Source organism: Dysidea avara, chromosome 3 (genome assembly GCF_963678975.1).
Source record: "Dysidea avara chromosome 3, odDysAvar1.4, whole genome shotgun sequence".
Taxonomy (NCBI): domain Eukaryota; kingdom Metazoa; phylum Porifera; class Demospongiae; order Dictyoceratida; family Dysideidae; genus Dysidea; species Dysidea avara.
In genome coordinates, this window is record NC_089274.1 from 33741272 (window position 1) to 33760866 (window position 19595).

Genomic DNA, 19595 nt, shown 5'->3' on the forward strand with positions numbered 1-19595 from the left:
TATATGTCCACATAGGTACATGTAAATCCTTCACCTAAACATATTTATATATAGTCAATATGTAATATGGAGTTGATCATTCTAGAAGTGTGTTGGTATACATGTACATTTATTTTAATGATAACTTGGTAAAATTTCAAATGTAATCACTAATGTTTTAGTGTAAATGCTCTGACTAATCCACCCGTTACAGTTGATGCAACATTTCCAACAACACTGGATCCTTGACTGTACAACAAGTTAAAGTCATTCACATATTGGTGACTTCGTTTTGCTAGTTCTTCTAATTCAGGAGTCATAGTGTCTACAACTAGAGGGAGTTTGTAGGTCTTTCTCTGTGGAGCATTAGGATCATCAATGTTGGCGGAGCCACCAGGAAGTCGAGGGATTTCTACACCTTCAATCACCACCATTCCAGCAAAGTCATCCCTTTTAAGGAGGTCATGATCATAGACTGTCAGTGCAAGAACAGATCCAGGCATATCGAGAAGGTTTTCTTTAATTTTTCTGGAAAATATCAGTTACAATTGTTAATTAAAACAACAATACCATGCATATAGCGGGTAATTTTCAAAGGGTTTTATTTTTGGGCATAAATTCAAATTTTTCCTTTTCTGCAAATTTTTCTGTTTTGAAAATAGTCTACTATATGGTAATTAATATGCTACTGTATTCAATGTCACACCATTAGTGGGTTTGATATACAACATGACTTAGACTTCATGTAGTACAAGTGTACATAGCTACATTTGCACATGATTGGTTTATACAATCTCCTAATACAGACCGTAGAGACAAAACTACTAGCTGTGTAGTTAATGCTACGGAACTAATATAGTAGTGTACTGGAGTAAAATATCCAACTGCTATTAAATAATGGGACCAGAAATAAAAATGCAATGGTGCATCACTAATGTCCAAAATTTAAAAAATGACAATTCATGAAATCTAGACTACTACTGATTTTCTAAAAATACGTACATGTTGAACTCTTTATAGTATGTAGGATTCAGAGTTTTCTTCATGTAGTCTGTCTTGACTGGTTTTGTTTTGAATCTTCTTTGAGGCATCAAAGCAATATATACATATGGATCACTAAATCCTGTAAAATACGATACAAAAATAGTATTTTAAAATGATAATGCGCTTCTACAAACAAACACGTACTACAGCAGCTACAAGCACATTAATTTTAATAAGAGCTTGTCGTACTTACCATTTGAGTCCAATGCTGGTAAGTTTTTTCCTTCAATAACTGCATGTATTGATGACAATGAACAAAACAAATCTGATGTACAACATCATTATTTACCAGTAATTTCCAGTGTTCCTTTATCTTGAATGTACCCAACACTGAAGGACAATACACCATTATCCTTGTCACCACTTCTCTGTACACAACACTACATCAATGATCACACTATATACTATTATCCTTACAGTCCATTCAGCCAGACAGTATAGGTGACGATCTATCAGGTGATCATCAGTTGTAGCCTGAAAATCCAGTGTCTTATATGTTACCTAAATTAAGTTGGAAAAGCACAAGCAAACACATTAAACATTGCATACAGAAAATGCATCAAGAGTGATTTGAACATTCAACATTCGATACAGCCACTATATGTAGCATGTAAAATTACAGATGAGAATTTTCTATTTTCATACTCACTCCACAACATGTGTGCATTATGTTTTTGTATCATACAGTACAGTAGTACTGTATATTAGGGATGATGAAAGTTTGGGCTATTCTAGCCTAAAATATTACCTTAAAAATTAGCCTCATTTTTTTCTTTCATGGCAGTTTGGCAGCATTGGTTAGGTGTAATCGAGGCAAAAAATGTCTTCAGAGCGACCCTAAATCCTTCCAACAAGTTTTTATGAAATTAAAAAATATATATTCAACTTAAATTTTCTACTGACTGACTGCCTGATGCCTCCCCTAGAAAATTTTATAAATGGGAAACATTTGAATAATTCTCTGTGTTGTATGCAATGACTGTTCTATAAGAGTGTTTCGAAAACTGTTCTATTGAAGTATTTTTATGAAATATTACTTTGGTTTGAGGTCCCCCCCATTTTTGAGGACTGATCATAAGTTACCTTGATTGAACATTAATAATTAGTATTTACTGTGAATGGCTTTAATAGGGTTAAGTTAATAGGGTGGGGGGAGGGGTATGCATTGTTCATCCCTGTGTAGATATGTAATGCAGTAATACATCCATGGTGAAAAGTTGCTTTTAGGTGTGTGTGTGTGTGTGTGTGTGTGTGTGTGTGTGTGTGTGTGTGTGTGTGTGTGTGTGTGTGTGTGTGTGTGTGTGTGTGTGTGTGTGTGTGTGTGTGTGTGTGTGTGTGTGTGTGCCTGCGCACGCATGTGCATAGGTTCAATGTATCTAACTACACTCACACATACGTACATAACACATATAGCATACATAAGACATAGCAAACCTTGTATTCATCAGACTGAATTACATTTAGTGGTAGTCCGTCTCCATTAGCATTGAAAAATGTCTCTAGTTCCTATGGAATAACAGTGCACATGTACAAAGTTACATGCTGTATAGTGGTTGGATATCAAGACACATGGTAGCGTGTTGTGCAGCCAAGAAAGCCAGTGCACCACACCATGAGTACATTAACAGGAAGAAAGAAAACAGCTTGCATAGCTCCATGGCCCCTTCTCCAAAGCACACCATTTTTGCATTACAGTTGTCCGCCAGGTAGGGTACGCCACGCAGCAAATTCGCAACAGCCATTTGCGAGATATGGGCATTCAAAGTTTCGTTTTAATTTCTTCGTTTTGTTTTTCTTATGTTGTATGGGGCTATGGGGGCTTCAATTTTTCTTTTCACACACTTTGCAAAAATTGCTATAAAACACAAACATGTATTGTAACTTGATTTCCTCGATTTTTGGCACATATGAGGAGCATGTAATGGTGGATTCACATACAAAGTTTACTGTGAATCTGAGGAATATCCAAGGAGTTATGAGCGTTTATTCATGTAAAAAAAGAGATCAAACCTCTGTCACAGCTACAGGGTAAAACAAGCATAGGAATAACTTGAAAATTGGTGTGTAGATAGGCTGATCATCATAGCAGTGCCCTTTGGTAGTTTGAATAGCAATAGAGTTACAGCGACAAAGTTATAAAACAAAAACCAAAATCGCGGGATTGGGATACTCTAATAGAGCAGTCACCAAGGAGTAAAAAGGTGTACAAAAAATGTTGAAAAAAAACCTTACTAGAGTTCGAACCAGGGACCTCCATACCTAACATCTGCATCCTAACCACTGAACCACTGCTACCTTGGCTGATCACCTCACTTAATTTCTGCTTTATAAATGAAATTTCTAGTTGAAATCTGCTTATAATCAAACGTTTGTAATTTCAGAGATCTACCAATAGAAGCACTAGATTGTTCTAGAACATTCTATATATGTATGTTCTTCTATTAGAAGTCCCCAAAAAAATGTGCACTCTATTGGAGTATTACAATAATATTATCAAATACTGGATTTAATCATGCAATGAAATACATTATGTCTGTCTTTAATAATCATCATTGTGTCTGCATAGAATAGAAGAAATGTGAGTAAAAACAAACCTCAAAGTCAGCCATAGGCTGGTTTTGGGGCCTTATAAAGTACAAAAAGAAGTGAAATCCACACAAAAACAGCCAAGCTGTGAAAAAATGGTGTGGCCTTAAAAAGCCTGGGTGAAAAAAATTGTGAAATCAAAGGTAGCAGCCAAGAAATGGCTGCAATGATGTTAATGATAATAATGGCTGTGTGCATTGTTAAAATTTATCAGCATTAACATCATTGCAGCCATTTCTTGGCCGCCACCTTTGATTTCATAACTTTTTCACCCAGGCTGTTTAAGGCCGCACTATTTTTTCACAGCTTGGCTGTTTTTGTGTGGATATATATCTAATCCAAAACAGCCAAACTGTAAAAAAAGGTGTGGCCCCCAAAAAGCCATGGTGAAAAAAGGTGTGAAATCCAAGTTAGCGGCCAAGAAATTGCTGTGATGGTAGGTAAATGGCAAAAATTTTAATAACAATAATTCAGAAAATTTTTGCCATTTACCTACCATCACAGCCATTTCTTGGCCACCCAACTTGGATTTCACCATGGCTTTTTGAGGGCCGCACCTTCTTTTACAGCTTCGCTGTTTTGGATTAGATATTGCTTCTTTTTGTATTCGTGTACTCCAAAGCAAGCCCTAGGCCAGCTTTGGGGCCTGTATTTTTTCATTACTACAGGAAGGAGAAGTGAGATGTAAAGGATTTAACATACATTTTTATAGTTGTGTAAAAATGAACTTTTCTCAACAGGCCAATAGTATGTAACTATCCAACTTGTTACAATTTCGGACAGTTAATTAATCATTGTTACAAATTACTATGTAATTAGTTATAATATAGTTACAAAAGTAACTGAACTCTGTACAGGTGTGTTCTTTGTAGCTCAACTCTCTACAGGTGACTTGTTTCTAGCTGATCTCTCAATAATATGATGGCGTTTTGTAGCTGAAATCTCTACTGGGTGACCTGTTTGTAGCTGAACTCTCTACCGGTGACTTGTTTCTAGCTGGTCTCTCTATAATATGATGGCTTTTTGTAGCTGAACTCTCTACTGGGGGACCTGTTTGTAGCTGAACTCTCTACCGGTGACTTGTTTCTATCTGATCTCTCTGTATGGTGGCTTTTTGTCGCTGGACTCACCACAGGGTGATTTGTGTGTAGCTGATCTCTCTACAAGGTGGCTTTTTGTAGCTGAATACTTCACAGGGTGATTTGTTTGTAGCTGCGCTCTCTATAGGGGAACTTTTTTTGTAGCTGAACTCTCTACTGGGTAACTTGTTTTAACTGAACTCTCTACTGGGTGACTTGTTACATAGCTGAATTCTCTACATAGTGACTTGGTATGTAGTTGAACGCTCTAATAGAGTAACTTACTAACAATGCTGAATGTTCCAATAGGGTGACTGTACTATTACAGGATCTCGATCATGCACTTGCTACACGTAGTTCAGTGGCTTTTACATCGATTCTTCTATACCAGTGCAAGGACTTTCTATGATGATTATTTGTTATCAGCTCACTCTTCTTAGCGGTTTGCCTGGTAGGCATGAAAACAAATAGTCTTTTTATTCATGAAACTTGATCACGTAATTGTGACACAAGTTGGGTTTTGTGTCATATCTCCATGGTCTTTATCTCTATCACTTCCTTTCAAACCACAAAAAGGCACTTCTACGATGGTTATTCCATCTACACAGCAATTTTCAGTTCATTTCTTCAAGGGGTTTACACTGTGGGCATGACAGAAGTTCGATCTTATTTTAAACGAATAATCAGTCATTCTTTATTGGATTTCCACCACACCTGGTACTGAGATTCACTTTAATGAGCCCTTGAAGTATGCCAAATTCCTGCTCGATCGGAGTACGCATTTGTATTATATGGGCCACTTGTTTCTTGGTAATGGCTGGGGTGATTTTCTTCAAAAAACACGTACGTACTGTACGACAGGAAATTTGTGATGAAAGAAAAAGTTGACAAATTTGACAAATGGAATAAATTCATCAACTTTTAATTTGTCAAACCCCAATTAGCACCTTTAAAAGTTTATAATTGTCATTTTTATCAATAGTTAATTCATCAACACTGATGAAATGAGACATCAAAATTCCTGTTGTAAGGTATTACCTACCTTTAAAGTTCCCAAGAGACGTTTAGCAGCTTTCTAAACATGATAGTGATATAGTGTAACAATATTAATAAGATGGTCATTTACACTAACCTGTCCTAACCGAGTTTGGACAACTTTAGCAAAGCAGTGTACAGTAACATGCCAAATCTTTCCCAACATGCTAACAGAATGTATTTTACACAATATTACAGCAAGTGAACATTTCTCACATTTCCAGCACAGACACCAACAATGAAGTGTGAAAGATCCCCATGTTCTTAACTAAATACTGCATCAGTGGATCAATAGCCTATTGCATAAAGTTTCATAGTTAGCTCATTAACTTAGTTCTCACTTTCACAAAGTCAACTTTATGATCCTTTTCCATTATCATCTTTAGATGTGCAGTGATATCATTTGATATCTGAGAAATATGGTATGTGTAGTACACAACTTAAGTTTCTATTCACCTGTTCACCAACACTTGAAGCTGCTTGGTGGATACAGTACATCACTTCATCATCAGCACTCTCAATTAAATTCTTCAGAGACTTCCGAGCAACTATGACTTGGTTATCTCCCTCCACTGCAGCTAGTCTTGACATTAGTTGGTCAAATTGAAGAGTTTCTGGTAACTTTAACAGTTCTTCTCGAACATACTCAATATCATTTAGACTGATGCATAGCTTTTAAAAGAGATTACAAAATGGCTCATTTTCTGCCATATTATTATGAAACTCGCATATATACATACCTGCTGAGTAACTACAAACTCTTTACTATTAGGATCATGATGAAACCCTTTCTTCTTTAAGTTTTTGTGACTCTCCTCTACATAAAATCTTGCAGCATTGGAAGAATTCTAAGGGAAGAGAAAATGGTGTAATGCATACACCTTTGTAAATGTACAATAAGACAATTGTACCACAACAATGTACTTAGAGCTGTTTCTTACTATACAACAGCCAAAACCCAAGAGTACTATCACAAATTGTTCAATGTGATGAAGCAATCTCCCTAATAAAGTAGTCGAGAGGAATTCACTATGTATTTAAGTAGTACATTTGGTGTACCTGAATGGCATACTATACAAGTAGAACTTTTACTAGTGCATTAAAAACCTTTTAATTTAACAAGTGGAAAGAAAATTAACCTAAATCAGTTAATGAATAAAAACTACCTATTGCAAACACGGTCTATAGTAATAAAACACTATTATATGTCTCTTTACTGCAAAATCACTTTAAACTACTGTGCAATAACAGCACATGTGCAACATTAGATTATCTCACATATAGTACACCATACATATAGGTACATAACAATATGTACAATACAATATAAGTCAGTATGTCACATCTCCCCTTTAGGTTAGAATCTTAATTGATCAAGAGGATACACAGCTGTATTGGTCTGTGAATGAGTAACCAGTCTGCAGCAAGTTTCCATAGGTTCAGTTGGAGGGATAGCATTTGCAAGTTTGGCTGGATTCTTATACAGAAGTAGTTCCTTCTCAGCTGACCTCCTGACCACATATGACCTTGGTGTGCCTGCGGCATGTAGTGCTCTCGCAGGAGTCACCTAGTCTGCACTCACAAAGAGGTAATTCTCTCACCTTGTGGCATTTGTCATAGTGCTTCTTTTGCGACCTTTCATGTTTCTCACAAAAGTTCTTGATGTATGACTACTGAGGTACAAAAGTGGTGGTTACCTGTGGAACATCTCTTCTCCCCATCAGTAGTTCGGCTGAACTTAATCCACACAGGGCTTGGGGTAGCACGGTAACTACATGTAAGGGTTTGTGGAACATTGCTTTTGACTGTTGTTACTGTTCTCTCTGTCAGACCATTGGCTTGTGAGTAGTGAGGGCTTGTTTTGGTGTGCCGAAATCCATAAGAATTGCAGAACACTGTCATTTCAATTGAGGGCCATTGCCTGGAAAACATGGATTTCAGGTGTGCAATTATACTCAATGATGTGGTAGTGTTTTAACTTCTGCACTTCCATGAATCATGAATATGGTAATCTACCAATAATAGATTTTCAGCTTAAATATGTCTGCTGCAACACGTTCCCAAGGACAACTGGGTAAGCAGTGGCTCTTGATTAAGTGGGGTGACCTGGACATGAGTTTAAAAAGTTCTTCATCTCTTTTGACACCCCTGGGCACCACACTGACGAAGAATCACACAATCTGCATTTCAGTGCCTTAGTGGCCATGGTAGATATAAGTCATCTGCTGCATGCTTGCAGGGACAACTATTCTAGATTGATAATGGTAGCAGAGTGTCACTAAGTGTAAGCTTACCACAAAACTTACGAAAATCCTTCAGATCTCTAGGTAGTTTGTTTCTCACAAGCTATCTAGAGGAGTTTTGAGCAGATAATGTCCTTAGCCTGAGCCTTGTGGTAGGAATCCAAATGCTGGAAGGATAGCAGTAATAGCTTGTACAAAGTATTCTATTTCATCTGAAGACAAACCAACTTTGTAATCTGGGATCTCTTTGAGAGTAGTCCTTGACTACATGTCAGTAGTGTAAAGGGTCTTTCCATGGACATGTCCAATAGTATATTGGAACCTTAATAGGCAAAGTCTAAATCGAAGTATTTGTGGAGGCAGTAAGTCCAGATTTTTGATATCCAGCAGTGGTACCAGTGGCTGTGGTGATCTGTTTCCAATGAGATACGACATAATCAGCAAACTTTTCCAATTCCCAAGTCAGTGTCAATGCCTCTTTCTCTGTTTGAACATAGCAGGTTTCAAGTACACGTGAGGCAAATGCAACAGGCTGGCAGAATTCTTGTTGTAGCAGTAGCAAAACTGCCCCAAACCCACATCCTGATGTGTCCGCTCTGACTTTTATATTAGCTTTTATATTACACAAAGCCAAGACTCCGGGAGATGTCTTCTTTTGACTTATGGAATACATCTCTGTGTATTGCAGTCGTTCTGTCTTGGAACTCGGTAACTCCCTAACAGGCTTTGATATTCTGGAAACATTTGGGGAGAATTTAAACATCTGGTTTACCATACTCATTTTGAGGAGGGTTGGGTCATCTCTCAAATTGTAGCAATCTTTCTTGGGTCAAATGAAATTCCATTTTATCAATTATATGACCTAGGAAGGTAACATATGGTTGGTAAAACTGACGTTTGCCTTCGTTAAGTGTAATTCCAGCCGATTGAATTCTCTTTAGTGTGGACTGCAATCTTGTTTCATGTTTGGCAGCATCTCTTCCATGTGATCAACATGGCATAGGACTTCTGCAGGTCTCATTCATTTGCTTTTGAAAAATTTCTGATGCATTAGATATGCCAAAAGAAAGGTTGTTGAAACAGATTCTTCTAAAGGGAAACAGTAGTGTGCAGGAAAACAGGAGAGCTGTAAGTTCATCTTAGCCATCTATTCATGGATGCATGCAGTTATATACTATAATTATTATTTTACTGTACATACACTAATCCAAGGGCTTAATCACAACATAGATATACGACTCCTAATAGGGATTGGAAACGGTGTCACGCACCAGAAATAGGCTTGTTTCGAATGTTATGGGTAGTATACTGGGCGTGTGACGCCGTTTCCAATCCCTATTAAGAGTCGTATATCTATGATCACAAGCACACGCAATAGTCACATATGTATGTACCTCAACAACTCTTGTCATAAAGGAATAATGTTCTGACACACGTGGCCACTGTAAGTTATTCCAAAATGCTGCAATCTGAAGAAAGTGCATATTAGAGTGTGCAGGTAATAAGGTAACAATTACAATAAACAGTTGATCAAATGTGTAATAACACAGTAGTACTCATGTAAGCAAGTGCGATATACACACTAACCCTTTTAAAACATGCAGCAGCACTCAGAGCAGATTGAGAAAACTTGACATTCTCAGTGATAGTAACAACCTGTAAAAAATGATACCAGTTTAAATTATACCCAACAAAAATTATAACTACATACTTCATCAAGTGATGTTACGGCCCTCTTGATTTCTGTGTTACATTTGTTGGCTGCCACGTCAATCCAATCACCAACCATATCCTTGAACCAATCATGGTACCTGCCAAGTTCTAGCTCGCTGTGTGTATAAACAACAAAGATGAAGTACTAGAATACAAAGAGCCAATGTGTATTGCTCACAATGGATGTTAACACATGCAGTATTTGTATTTTTTAACACATGATAACAATTCCAATGATCATCGACAATACAGCACCTCAAAAACCATTGGACTATACAATTGCTATGTACATAAACACATCTCAAAAATATGTAACATAAATACACCACACCATTTAGAAGTACACAAGTATAACTTTATCCCACTGGGGACTTGTACAAAGGCTAAAGCCTGCAAACAATTCTTGACATTAAACTCTGCTGTATGCAGGTCACTTTTGTACTGTTAGGTTTCATATGGATCATTCCATGTCAAATCAACAAGGAATTTAGGGTCACCTCTCGGATTTTTACGAAATTTGGCGTGTTTGTAGTACCTGTGGTGCTTATCACTCATGCAAATTTTTAGCTCCATACATTCCATAGTTTCTGATTTATGACCACAAATATTTTGAATATTTCATGAAAATTTGGTCCATCTCTGGTTACAAAATCAACTGCAACTTTGTACTGTGTAAATATTTTAAAACATAGTTTTCACTGATGGAGGACTGTTGATTGACCTTTCCAGTGATCCCTAAATTATGGGATATCTACTTATTTATGGTTCAAAAGTACTTCATTGAAAACTTTAATCCTTTATATTTTGAAAAATGCTGCTTGAAATTTTTCAAATTCTTTTGTGAATAATGACTGGGTCATAGTCTATGTTTGATAAAATTTTTGTGGTGGGACCACAATGGGCTCAAGAGATATAATGAATTATGTTGTGGTATGCAGTGGAATTTGCAGGCTATTATTGCTGTATTGGAGTGTACACCTCCAATAACCACTCACAACAAGGCCATGCCAAGTTTGTCTTACAGAGTGAAGGTGTCTAGGTACATTGAAACCTGTATTAATGACCACCTGTATTGAAAGACCATCTATAAGCTGCAGCTAATTTATACTTTAATTGGATCTTAATGTATAGCACCAAAGCATCAATTTTTCTAGCAAATCCAAAAATGGTCCTTATTAGACAGGTTGACTATAAATGAGATCATCATGCGTCCATAAACACATTAATGTTGTACCATCTCTTCAGTTATACCTTATTTATTAAGTAAAATCTTGCCGTAGTGCACTTACATACATATCCCCACTCTACACTATTCAAGTTACGTACATGGCTGCATAGGTACAACAGACCTCCTCAAAAAGGATACCGTACGGAGGGAAACTTTGGAGGAGGAAAAATTTGGCGAATGAAACAAAATATCACTATTGGCGAAATAAAATTTGGCGAATTATTAGCAAAGCGCACGCCCCTTTAAATTAATTTGATTATGAATTGCTGTGTTTGAAGCGAACTGGGAGTGCCACGCCTCTCCGGCGCCTGGAGTCAGCTATCAACTAACAGTAGATCTACACCCTCCCGTCCCTCTGGAATGGTGAATATCGTACTTAATATGGTAGGACTTGCTACTTGTCAAGCCCGTTTCGAGTGAGGTTTGAGGGTACTAGCTACGTGTACAGTAGCTAGCTAGCTGAGTATAGCTAGCTGCTTAGTGAGGTATAGTCGAGGCAAGCCTTGCTCTAGCGTGATGCCTGGCCCAGTAGCCCTTGGTTGAGTAGAACATTGGTCTGAAGCTTGGTTTGCTGTTTTCTTCACCAGCGAAAATATTTGGATGGGGAAAATTTGGCGAATTTATGGTCATTCGCCAAATTTTAACGGCGCCAAAGTTTCCCTCCATACGGTATCTGGATACCTTGATAGCCTCATGATCTCACTTTATAATTGTACGTACATTTTGGATCCAAGACAAGTCTGTGGTTTCTCAAAAATGAACACTTTATCAATGGTCCAGGGAATAGAAGAGTTACACTGTATATAGTAGATGCATTACTTGTACCAAGAGTTTTTATATTATTAACACTTGCTTGCACCTCAATGTGTGATTTATAGTACTGTAATTACTAAAATTAATGGTTTATCAAAGTATTTTGTGTTCACATTTTTGAAGATCAGTACAGGTAAATGGTAAATATGTGGTCAACATATTTACTTCCTATGTGAGCATGTGTATGAATTTATGAATTGATCTTCAAAGTGGTTGTGAATGTAATGTAGTTCACACATTGAGGTACAATCAATGCATGTATGTATATGGTAAAACCCCTCCATTCTTAGGACCATAATAAAGTGCTCATATTACAGAAGCCACAGAAGTATCTTGGTCTAAATGTATGTGCACCGCTAGAGTGGGAGTACAGTGTATAAACAGGTGTCCTGGTTATCAAGGTATCCAGGTATCCCTTCTGAGGAATCCTGTTGTATGTATCTATGCAGCCACATACGGAACTTAAATATGGCTAAATCCACTACAGTGGGATTCAACTTAATAAAGAAGGTACTTGTGAAGAGATGGTACAACATTTACATGATGTTTAGGGGCACATGGTGGTCAGATCTATGTTATAGTCAACCTGTCTAATAAGGACCATTTTTGGATTTGCTAGAAAGGGTTGATGCTTTTGTGCTATACATTAAAGAAGTATAATTTAACTGCAGTATATAGGTGGCCTTTCAATACAGGTGGTCACTAATACAGGTTCCAATGTACCTAGACACCTTCACTCTGTAAGACAAACTTGGCATGGCCTTGTTGTGAGTGGTTATTGAAGGTGTCACACCAATACAGCAATAATAGCCTGCAAATTCCACTGCATACCACAACATAATTCATTATATCTCTTGAGCCCATTGTGGTCCCACCACAAAAAATTTATCAAACATAGACTATGACCCAATCATTATTCACAAAAGAAGTTGAAAAATTTCAAGCAGCATTTTTCAAAATACAAAGGATTACAGTTTTCAATGAAGTACTTTTGAACCATAATTAAGTAGATATCCCATAATTTAGGGATCATTGGAAAGGTCAATCAACAGTCTTCCATCAGTGAAAATTGTGTTTAAAAATATTTACACAGATTAAAGTTGCATTCAATTTTATAACTAGAGATGGACCAAATTTTCATGAAATATTCAAAATATTTGTGGTCATAAATCAGAAACTATGGAATGTATGGAGCTAAAAATTTGCATGAGTGATAAGCACCACAGGTACTACAAACACACCAAGTTTCGTCAAAATCCGAGAGGTGATCCTAAATTCCTTGTTGATTTGACATGGAATGACACATATTTAACTTTCAAGCTATGCTGCACGTATTCCTAACTAGCTTTGGAACATGAAAAAAATAGACCATAGCAACTAAACTAAGATCAAAGTGCAGCTTTTGGGGTAAAAAGTGATGAAGTAAAAAATGGTGGTGGCATATTGTTAATGCTAATCAACTATTTCAGGGCTTTGAAAAACCAATTTTTGGATTTTACACACACTTGGACATAGGAAATTTACGCAGCAAAATTACTACTAAAACAGCCTACAAATTGCATGCCAATGCTCATTTGGTTCCATACATACATACATACATACATACATACATACATACATACATACATACATACATACATACATACATACATACATACATACATACATACATACATACATACATACATACATACATACATACATACATACATACATACATACATACATACATACATACATACATACATACATACATACATACATACAATTACCTGTGTGGGATTTTCCCTGAAAGTTTCAGGACATCATTAATGTGCAAGTAGAGCTGATAGGATGAGGTTCCTCTCATTGCACTGCTCTTCTTGATATAATCTTGAATGTGGCCTGAAATCTATTGCCACAAGTACAATACATACATATGTACCATATTAGTGGTAATTTTGAACAAAAAAAATACTTGTAAAGGCTAAGCAAAATTGCTACTAAGATGACAGGATATCAGTAGTGTGTTTTGATGAACAAACAGAGACACAATTGGTAAACATGTCCCTGCCTATGCTGCCCTACATAAATGTGCTGCATTTTTGTAACAGTCCCAGTTAGGTTAACACCTCACTGAGGTATATCATCTCTAAGTTAGGCTTCAACTTGATTAGTTGTTTCACGGGAAAAATCTTAATAGTACAAGTACACAAAAACAATTTGGAATTATCAACTAGAGTAGGGGTCATAGCACATCGATAAAAAGTACTGAAACAAGTTGGAGTAGTCCATGATATTAAATCACAGTAAAACAATAAGAAGCGTTATATCCCTACTGTGCTCAAGATACCAAAACAGAAATGCACAGTAGGGATATAACACTTCCTATTGTTTCACTGTAATTTAATATCATGCACTACTCCAGCTTGTTTCAGTACTTTTTATCGATGTGCTATGGTCCCTACTCTAGTTGAAAATTTCAGAACTTTTTTGTTCGAAAAGCACCTCTGCAATCCACGCATACTGAAAGAGAAAAATGGCACCATGCGTCCCAGCTATATCATTATCGTCTGAAAAGTGAGATATAATTACACTTCATTGTTGGCTATGTTCAACCTGTTACACAATATTACGAACCAAGGACTGTTCGAAAAGCACCTCTGCAATCAAAGTAGCTACTATGAAAAGTATGGACAATTTTCGTTATGAAGGGGAGCCATCACATGCTACCGCCAAATCGACATTTTTTGCTGTCAGTAAAGATGAATGGAGGACAGTGGTAAGTCCATGAAGAATGCAATGTATGTACTGCGGTATGCCAAAAGGCACCTCTCGGGCTGAAGCGATGTCGAACAGTGAATAAATCAAGCCCATAGCCTTAGCTGTTATCGAGTTACGCTTGTCTGAAGGTATCAGTCAGTTACTCAGTGTGTCAGTCACTAGAAAATTCTGTTTAATAATTTTAAAAAAATTCATAGCAACTTGTTGAAAGCATTTCGAATCAATCTGAAGGCTTGCTTGGGCTTAGTTTTGCCTAACCAATACTGCATCATCGTCGCATGGGAAAAGTGAGGCTGGTTTTTGGGTGATGTTTTTTCATGGGCCACGCCTACTTCTTTGTGGTCCCTACTATACAGTACTATCGTAGTGTATGATAAATAGGGTCAATATAAATAAAAATATTAACAGAAATCAGAACAAACTGAGTGCAAAAGTAACAAAATACAATAAAGGGATGTGTGATGGTGACAAAACAGCAGCTCATTTGCAGCCATAGTGTTTTTGAGTTAGGTTTGGAGAAGATAAACAGCATTGAAAGAATATGAGACTTGTGCTCATTGTTCATAGATAGAAATATTTAAGTTTGAAGCAACTAATTAAGTTGATACAGTCTTACCAAAATGTGCAATCTCTTGCATGGTATGCACCAGGGCTACATGATATTGCAATAGGAAGTATTGTATACATACTTAGTGACTTCAAATATGAATATAGTACTTATAGTTATATTTCATGCCAACCATGCCTTCTTGCAAGACACGCAGTACAGATAACGATAATACTAGGACTTGTCACAATTAGAGGTGTGCGATGACTAATTTAGACATATCTCGATATTTCCGTTGAACTTATCTCGATTATCTAACATACGTATCTCGATAACTGAAACAATTATTTATTTAAGTAAACTGCCAATATTGTAACCAGTAAAGTGAGCAAATTGCAATTTGAAGACTATTAAAAAGTGAAAAAGTTAGTCTTAACACCGTTCCCGAGTGGTAGGAGGGTTGGAGCCCCCAGGAGGTGCCTACACCATCAGGTATACAAATAATTTACGGAAGTTTGCTATTATCTAGATTAATAAACCTATCATCCTTATCTCGATAAGTCTTATGATAATTATCTCGATAATTGGATAATTGCACGCCTCTAGTCACAATATGTTAGCACAATTAATCCTTGGGCATTCATCACAACAAAGAGTATCCACCATTGCTACAATATTGAAGTTAGCATGCTCTTGTGACAATTGTGAACAGTGTCTTATCATTAATTTTGGACATTTAGGAGTTCACCATTGTTCAGTACTACAAGTAGGTGATTCAGTGTGCACACATGTGCATGCATGTATGTATAAACTGTGCCAACCTTTTGATCCACAATTGAAAACATTAAACTGTAGTAGTCAATGCCAATCCTGAAATACAGATACATATGCACAATATTAACAACCAACTAGAAGTATATTGCTATGTGTATTAGTGTTGTGCGATATGGCAAATTTTGTATATCACCTATCACGATTATTGCTCCCTTCTTTTATCACGATACGATAAATTATCACGATATACAAATTGCATGAAGTCATGGTAATAAATTGCTAGTATTTGAGTATAAACCATGTAAAATAGTCCCTAACATACACTTTCCTCTGCAAGTAAGTCTGTTATAAAGAAAATACTGTCTTGAACATCATTTTCTGATGAAATTGCTACACCATCATATATCACGATATAACGATATTGATTTTTTTATCACGATTACGATATAAAAATTAATATATCACGATAATCAATATAATCGATATAAGTAGTTCACATGTTGCAATGTACAATCTGGCATGGAGCAGTATGGTAGTAGGAAAAATCTACATACATAGGGTAGAATGGTGTATTTTGTGTCCACATAATAGTGTACTGCAGCAGTTTTCAACCCGTATGTCAGTTACAACAATCAAATTTAACATTAGTCCTTGCACCTTGCATGTGTATGTAACATGTACATCTCCTCTAGCAAAGAAGTCTACGAAACTTCTACATGCACTAATAACAATAATTGCTCATGAAAACAATCTACACAAGTACACGAGTGTGGCTTACTTTTCAAAAACAGCTTGTACTCTACTGGCATTGTGTAGACGTTGAATAATGTGATCAATAACTTCAAGGAAACTGAGTAATTTTTTCTTATCATCATCCTATGGCGAATGAAATATCATCACTGCAAGTATTAATACAAAACCACTTACCGGTTCAGTAGATGTAGCCTCTGTAATTAGTGCATTAAGCCATTCTGTGCAAGCTTTCTATAGAAGTATATCTATGTAGCACGCACATGAATAAAATTGCAGAATCAAGTACCTCACAAGCATCCCGCATAGTATGTTTGATGCTTTTCCTGGAGTCTTCCAGTCTCTCCACATGAGGTGTAATAGAGTACATCTCCTTGATGAGTCTATGAGGTACACACATACAAATAAAACGTCATGTAACACTTTCACACCTCACATCAAGGAGCCGCTTGGGCTACATTTCGTATGTAGCCGGGCTACAATCGGACAGTGATTATATAGATGTTGAGGCTGAAATCGTTTGTGGGGATTGATTACGATTAGGATGCACAATTTGGATTTCAACATGAAAACCACTTGGACGGAGAGCGTTATGTTATCCTCTCCATCCTATAAGTTGAAAAACGTTAGGCTAAGGTGAGATCTAGTGCTATAGCTTATTCACCGATTGTTTCCGTATGTTTTCGAATATGGACACCCCCCCAACACAAAGCCACCACTTTGCACGGGGTAACCACTCTACAAGCAAGCTTACCTATCTAGGCCTTTAGTGAACTCCGTAATTATTCCATAAACAATTCAATAGCACAGATTAAACATTAAACTTGCATAACCGAAATTCTCTGTAATATCTCTACGATATGTCCGTTCATCGAAACCGAACGTAACCAGAATGTACTAGCTGCTGACCCATAATCGAATTTTTAGGTATGCATATATAATACATCCAGTGGCTGCACTTGTATTGGCTTGTGCGATTGATCGCCCTGTACAGGCTATCAGCCTGATAAGTATACATATTAGCTGTAACACGGGGCAGTCAGGCTTTGCCTGATATGTATTCCCTCTGCCCTTGGGCCACAAAGTCCTTATGCTCGTGTTACAACTATTATTTATATACCTGTACTGAGTGTATAAGCATGTCATGACCACGCTGAATATTGCGTACAGTCCAGTTGGGTGAGGCTTACTTGAGTTACTCCAAAAAAGCAGTCACCCTAATACAACGGCCATGTTCAATATTCTAATAAAACAGTCACATGCATGTGCATATCAAAGCTGTAGCTATAACACAAACTAGTACATTAAAAGCTATAACACAAACTAGTACATTAAAAATTTTAAAAATGAAGTAGGGATCCAGGCAATAAAAAGCAGTGATGGTATTACAGCATAGCTCAGTGAGAAACTCCTTACTTTTTCCCATAATGCTATGTTACAATACCATCATTCATCCCTTGTTTCACTACTTTTTATCATTTGGATCCCTACTTTATTTTTAAATTAACAATTTTAAATGTACTAGCATTTATTAGCAATAATATTGCTGCAGCCATTTTTTGACTACCACCTCTGATTTAACAGCCTTTAACCGACGTGATTTTAAAGCCACACCCTTTTATATAGTACACAATACTACAGTGCACTCAACATACTCAACATGTAGGACTAGATAATCAATAGAATCTTCAGATGTAAAAGTGAACAGCTGATGATGTCTTCTTAATGCTTTAATCAAAGTACTATCCAGCTTTTTCAAGCAACTTAATAGTGTCTGAACCTACATATGGTACAAATACACCAGTCACAAGTACACTCCAAACACATTCACTTGTAAATGAATCACAATTATAAATATATGTACATACTACATACTTGCACACTACGTACGCAAATGTGCTGGCAATATATACTCACAAAATGAAATAGAATGTTTTTATTAGTACGTATTTCTTTAACAATTGTATGGTTGACCTTACCCAATCTGGATATGTTTTAGTGGCTTGTTCAATTTCATCATGAGATCCACTAAAACTTGCAGGCAGCTTGTTCCTATGTAGCTTAATTGTTCTCACAGCTCCAAAGTATCCAATGATAGACATGTTGACATGTTTGTCATATAATTGTAGAAGTGGGCCTTAACATCACCTGGCTTGAGTTATGTATTATTAATCAAACAGTATGGTAGTACTGTTTAAATAGGAATTCCTCCAGAAATGACGCGTGCCGCCTAAAATTCTTCCTTTAAAAAATATCTTAAGTGACAAAAATCATTGGCTTTACAGAACACTATTAGTCCACCTAACATCAAACACAGTATTCAAAAACAAGAAAACAGACGACTGGATATAGAATTTTTTAAAAAATCACCGAAACCCAAATTTTCATCTGCCTTCATGCCTGCCAGCCAGCCTGACAACAGTTGCAATGCTGCAGGCCAAACGAAGCAGTGCACGGCCAACATTTTACACCACAAAATAAATTCACTAGTGGGGAGTGCCTTTTGGGGTTTTGATGAGTGTGTGCCTTCTGTTCCTTGTCTTTCCATTTATCTTCAATCAGGCTGGTCTACTCCTTCTTCATGCAATGAAACCATATTGAGGTGTTAATATTCCCTATTAACACTTTCCTTGAGCAGCAAACTTATTTAAGTGCTTATGCTCAGTATATACCTGTAACTTCACAATAGATTCAATACCACGCCTATTAATGTGATCTTGGTTGATTAATCATAATGATCGAGCAACACGCCTTTTTATGATCTAGTACAATACTGATCACGGGACACACCTCTTACTGATTTTCCTGTACTTATACATAGCAATACATACTTTTATTGGTAGCATGGTGAAAAACAAAGCATGTCATGACCACGCTGAATATTGCGTACAGTCCAGTTGGGTGAGGCTTACTTGAGTTACTCCAAAAAAGCAGTCACCCTAATACAACGGCCATGTTCAATATTCTAATAAAACAGTCACATGCATGTGCATATCAAAGCTGTAGCTATAACACAAACTAGTACATTAAAAGCTATAACA

At 36.7% G+C, this 19595-nt stretch overlaps 1 protein-coding gene across 1 annotated transcript; it reads right to left on the reverse strand.

The window, feature by feature from the left end:
- Positions 1-16: 16 nt before the first annotated feature.
- Positions 17-18684, reverse strand: LOC136250801 (protein unc-13 homolog D-like). Its single transcript, XM_066043100.1, has 22 exons — positions 18534-18684; positions 18210-18334; positions 16844-16937; positions 16732-16788; positions 16583-16680; positions 15852-15900; positions 13493-13611; positions 9678-9795; positions 9554-9622; positions 9361-9435; positions 6464-6571; positions 6180-6395; positions 6065-6133; positions 5940-6019; positions 5821-5890; positions 5731-5763; positions 2458-2529; positions 1441-1524; positions 1313-1391; positions 1217-1255; positions 982-1102; positions 17-507 (listed from the first exon to the last, which is right to left on the reverse strand). Exons 1-22 carry the CDS (start codon positions 18654-18656, stop codon positions 150-152), a joined length of 2256 nt encoding a protein of 751 aa, XP_065899172.1. The 5' UTR covers positions 18657-18684; the 3' UTR covers positions 17-149.
- Positions 18685-19595: the final 911 nt, after the last annotated feature.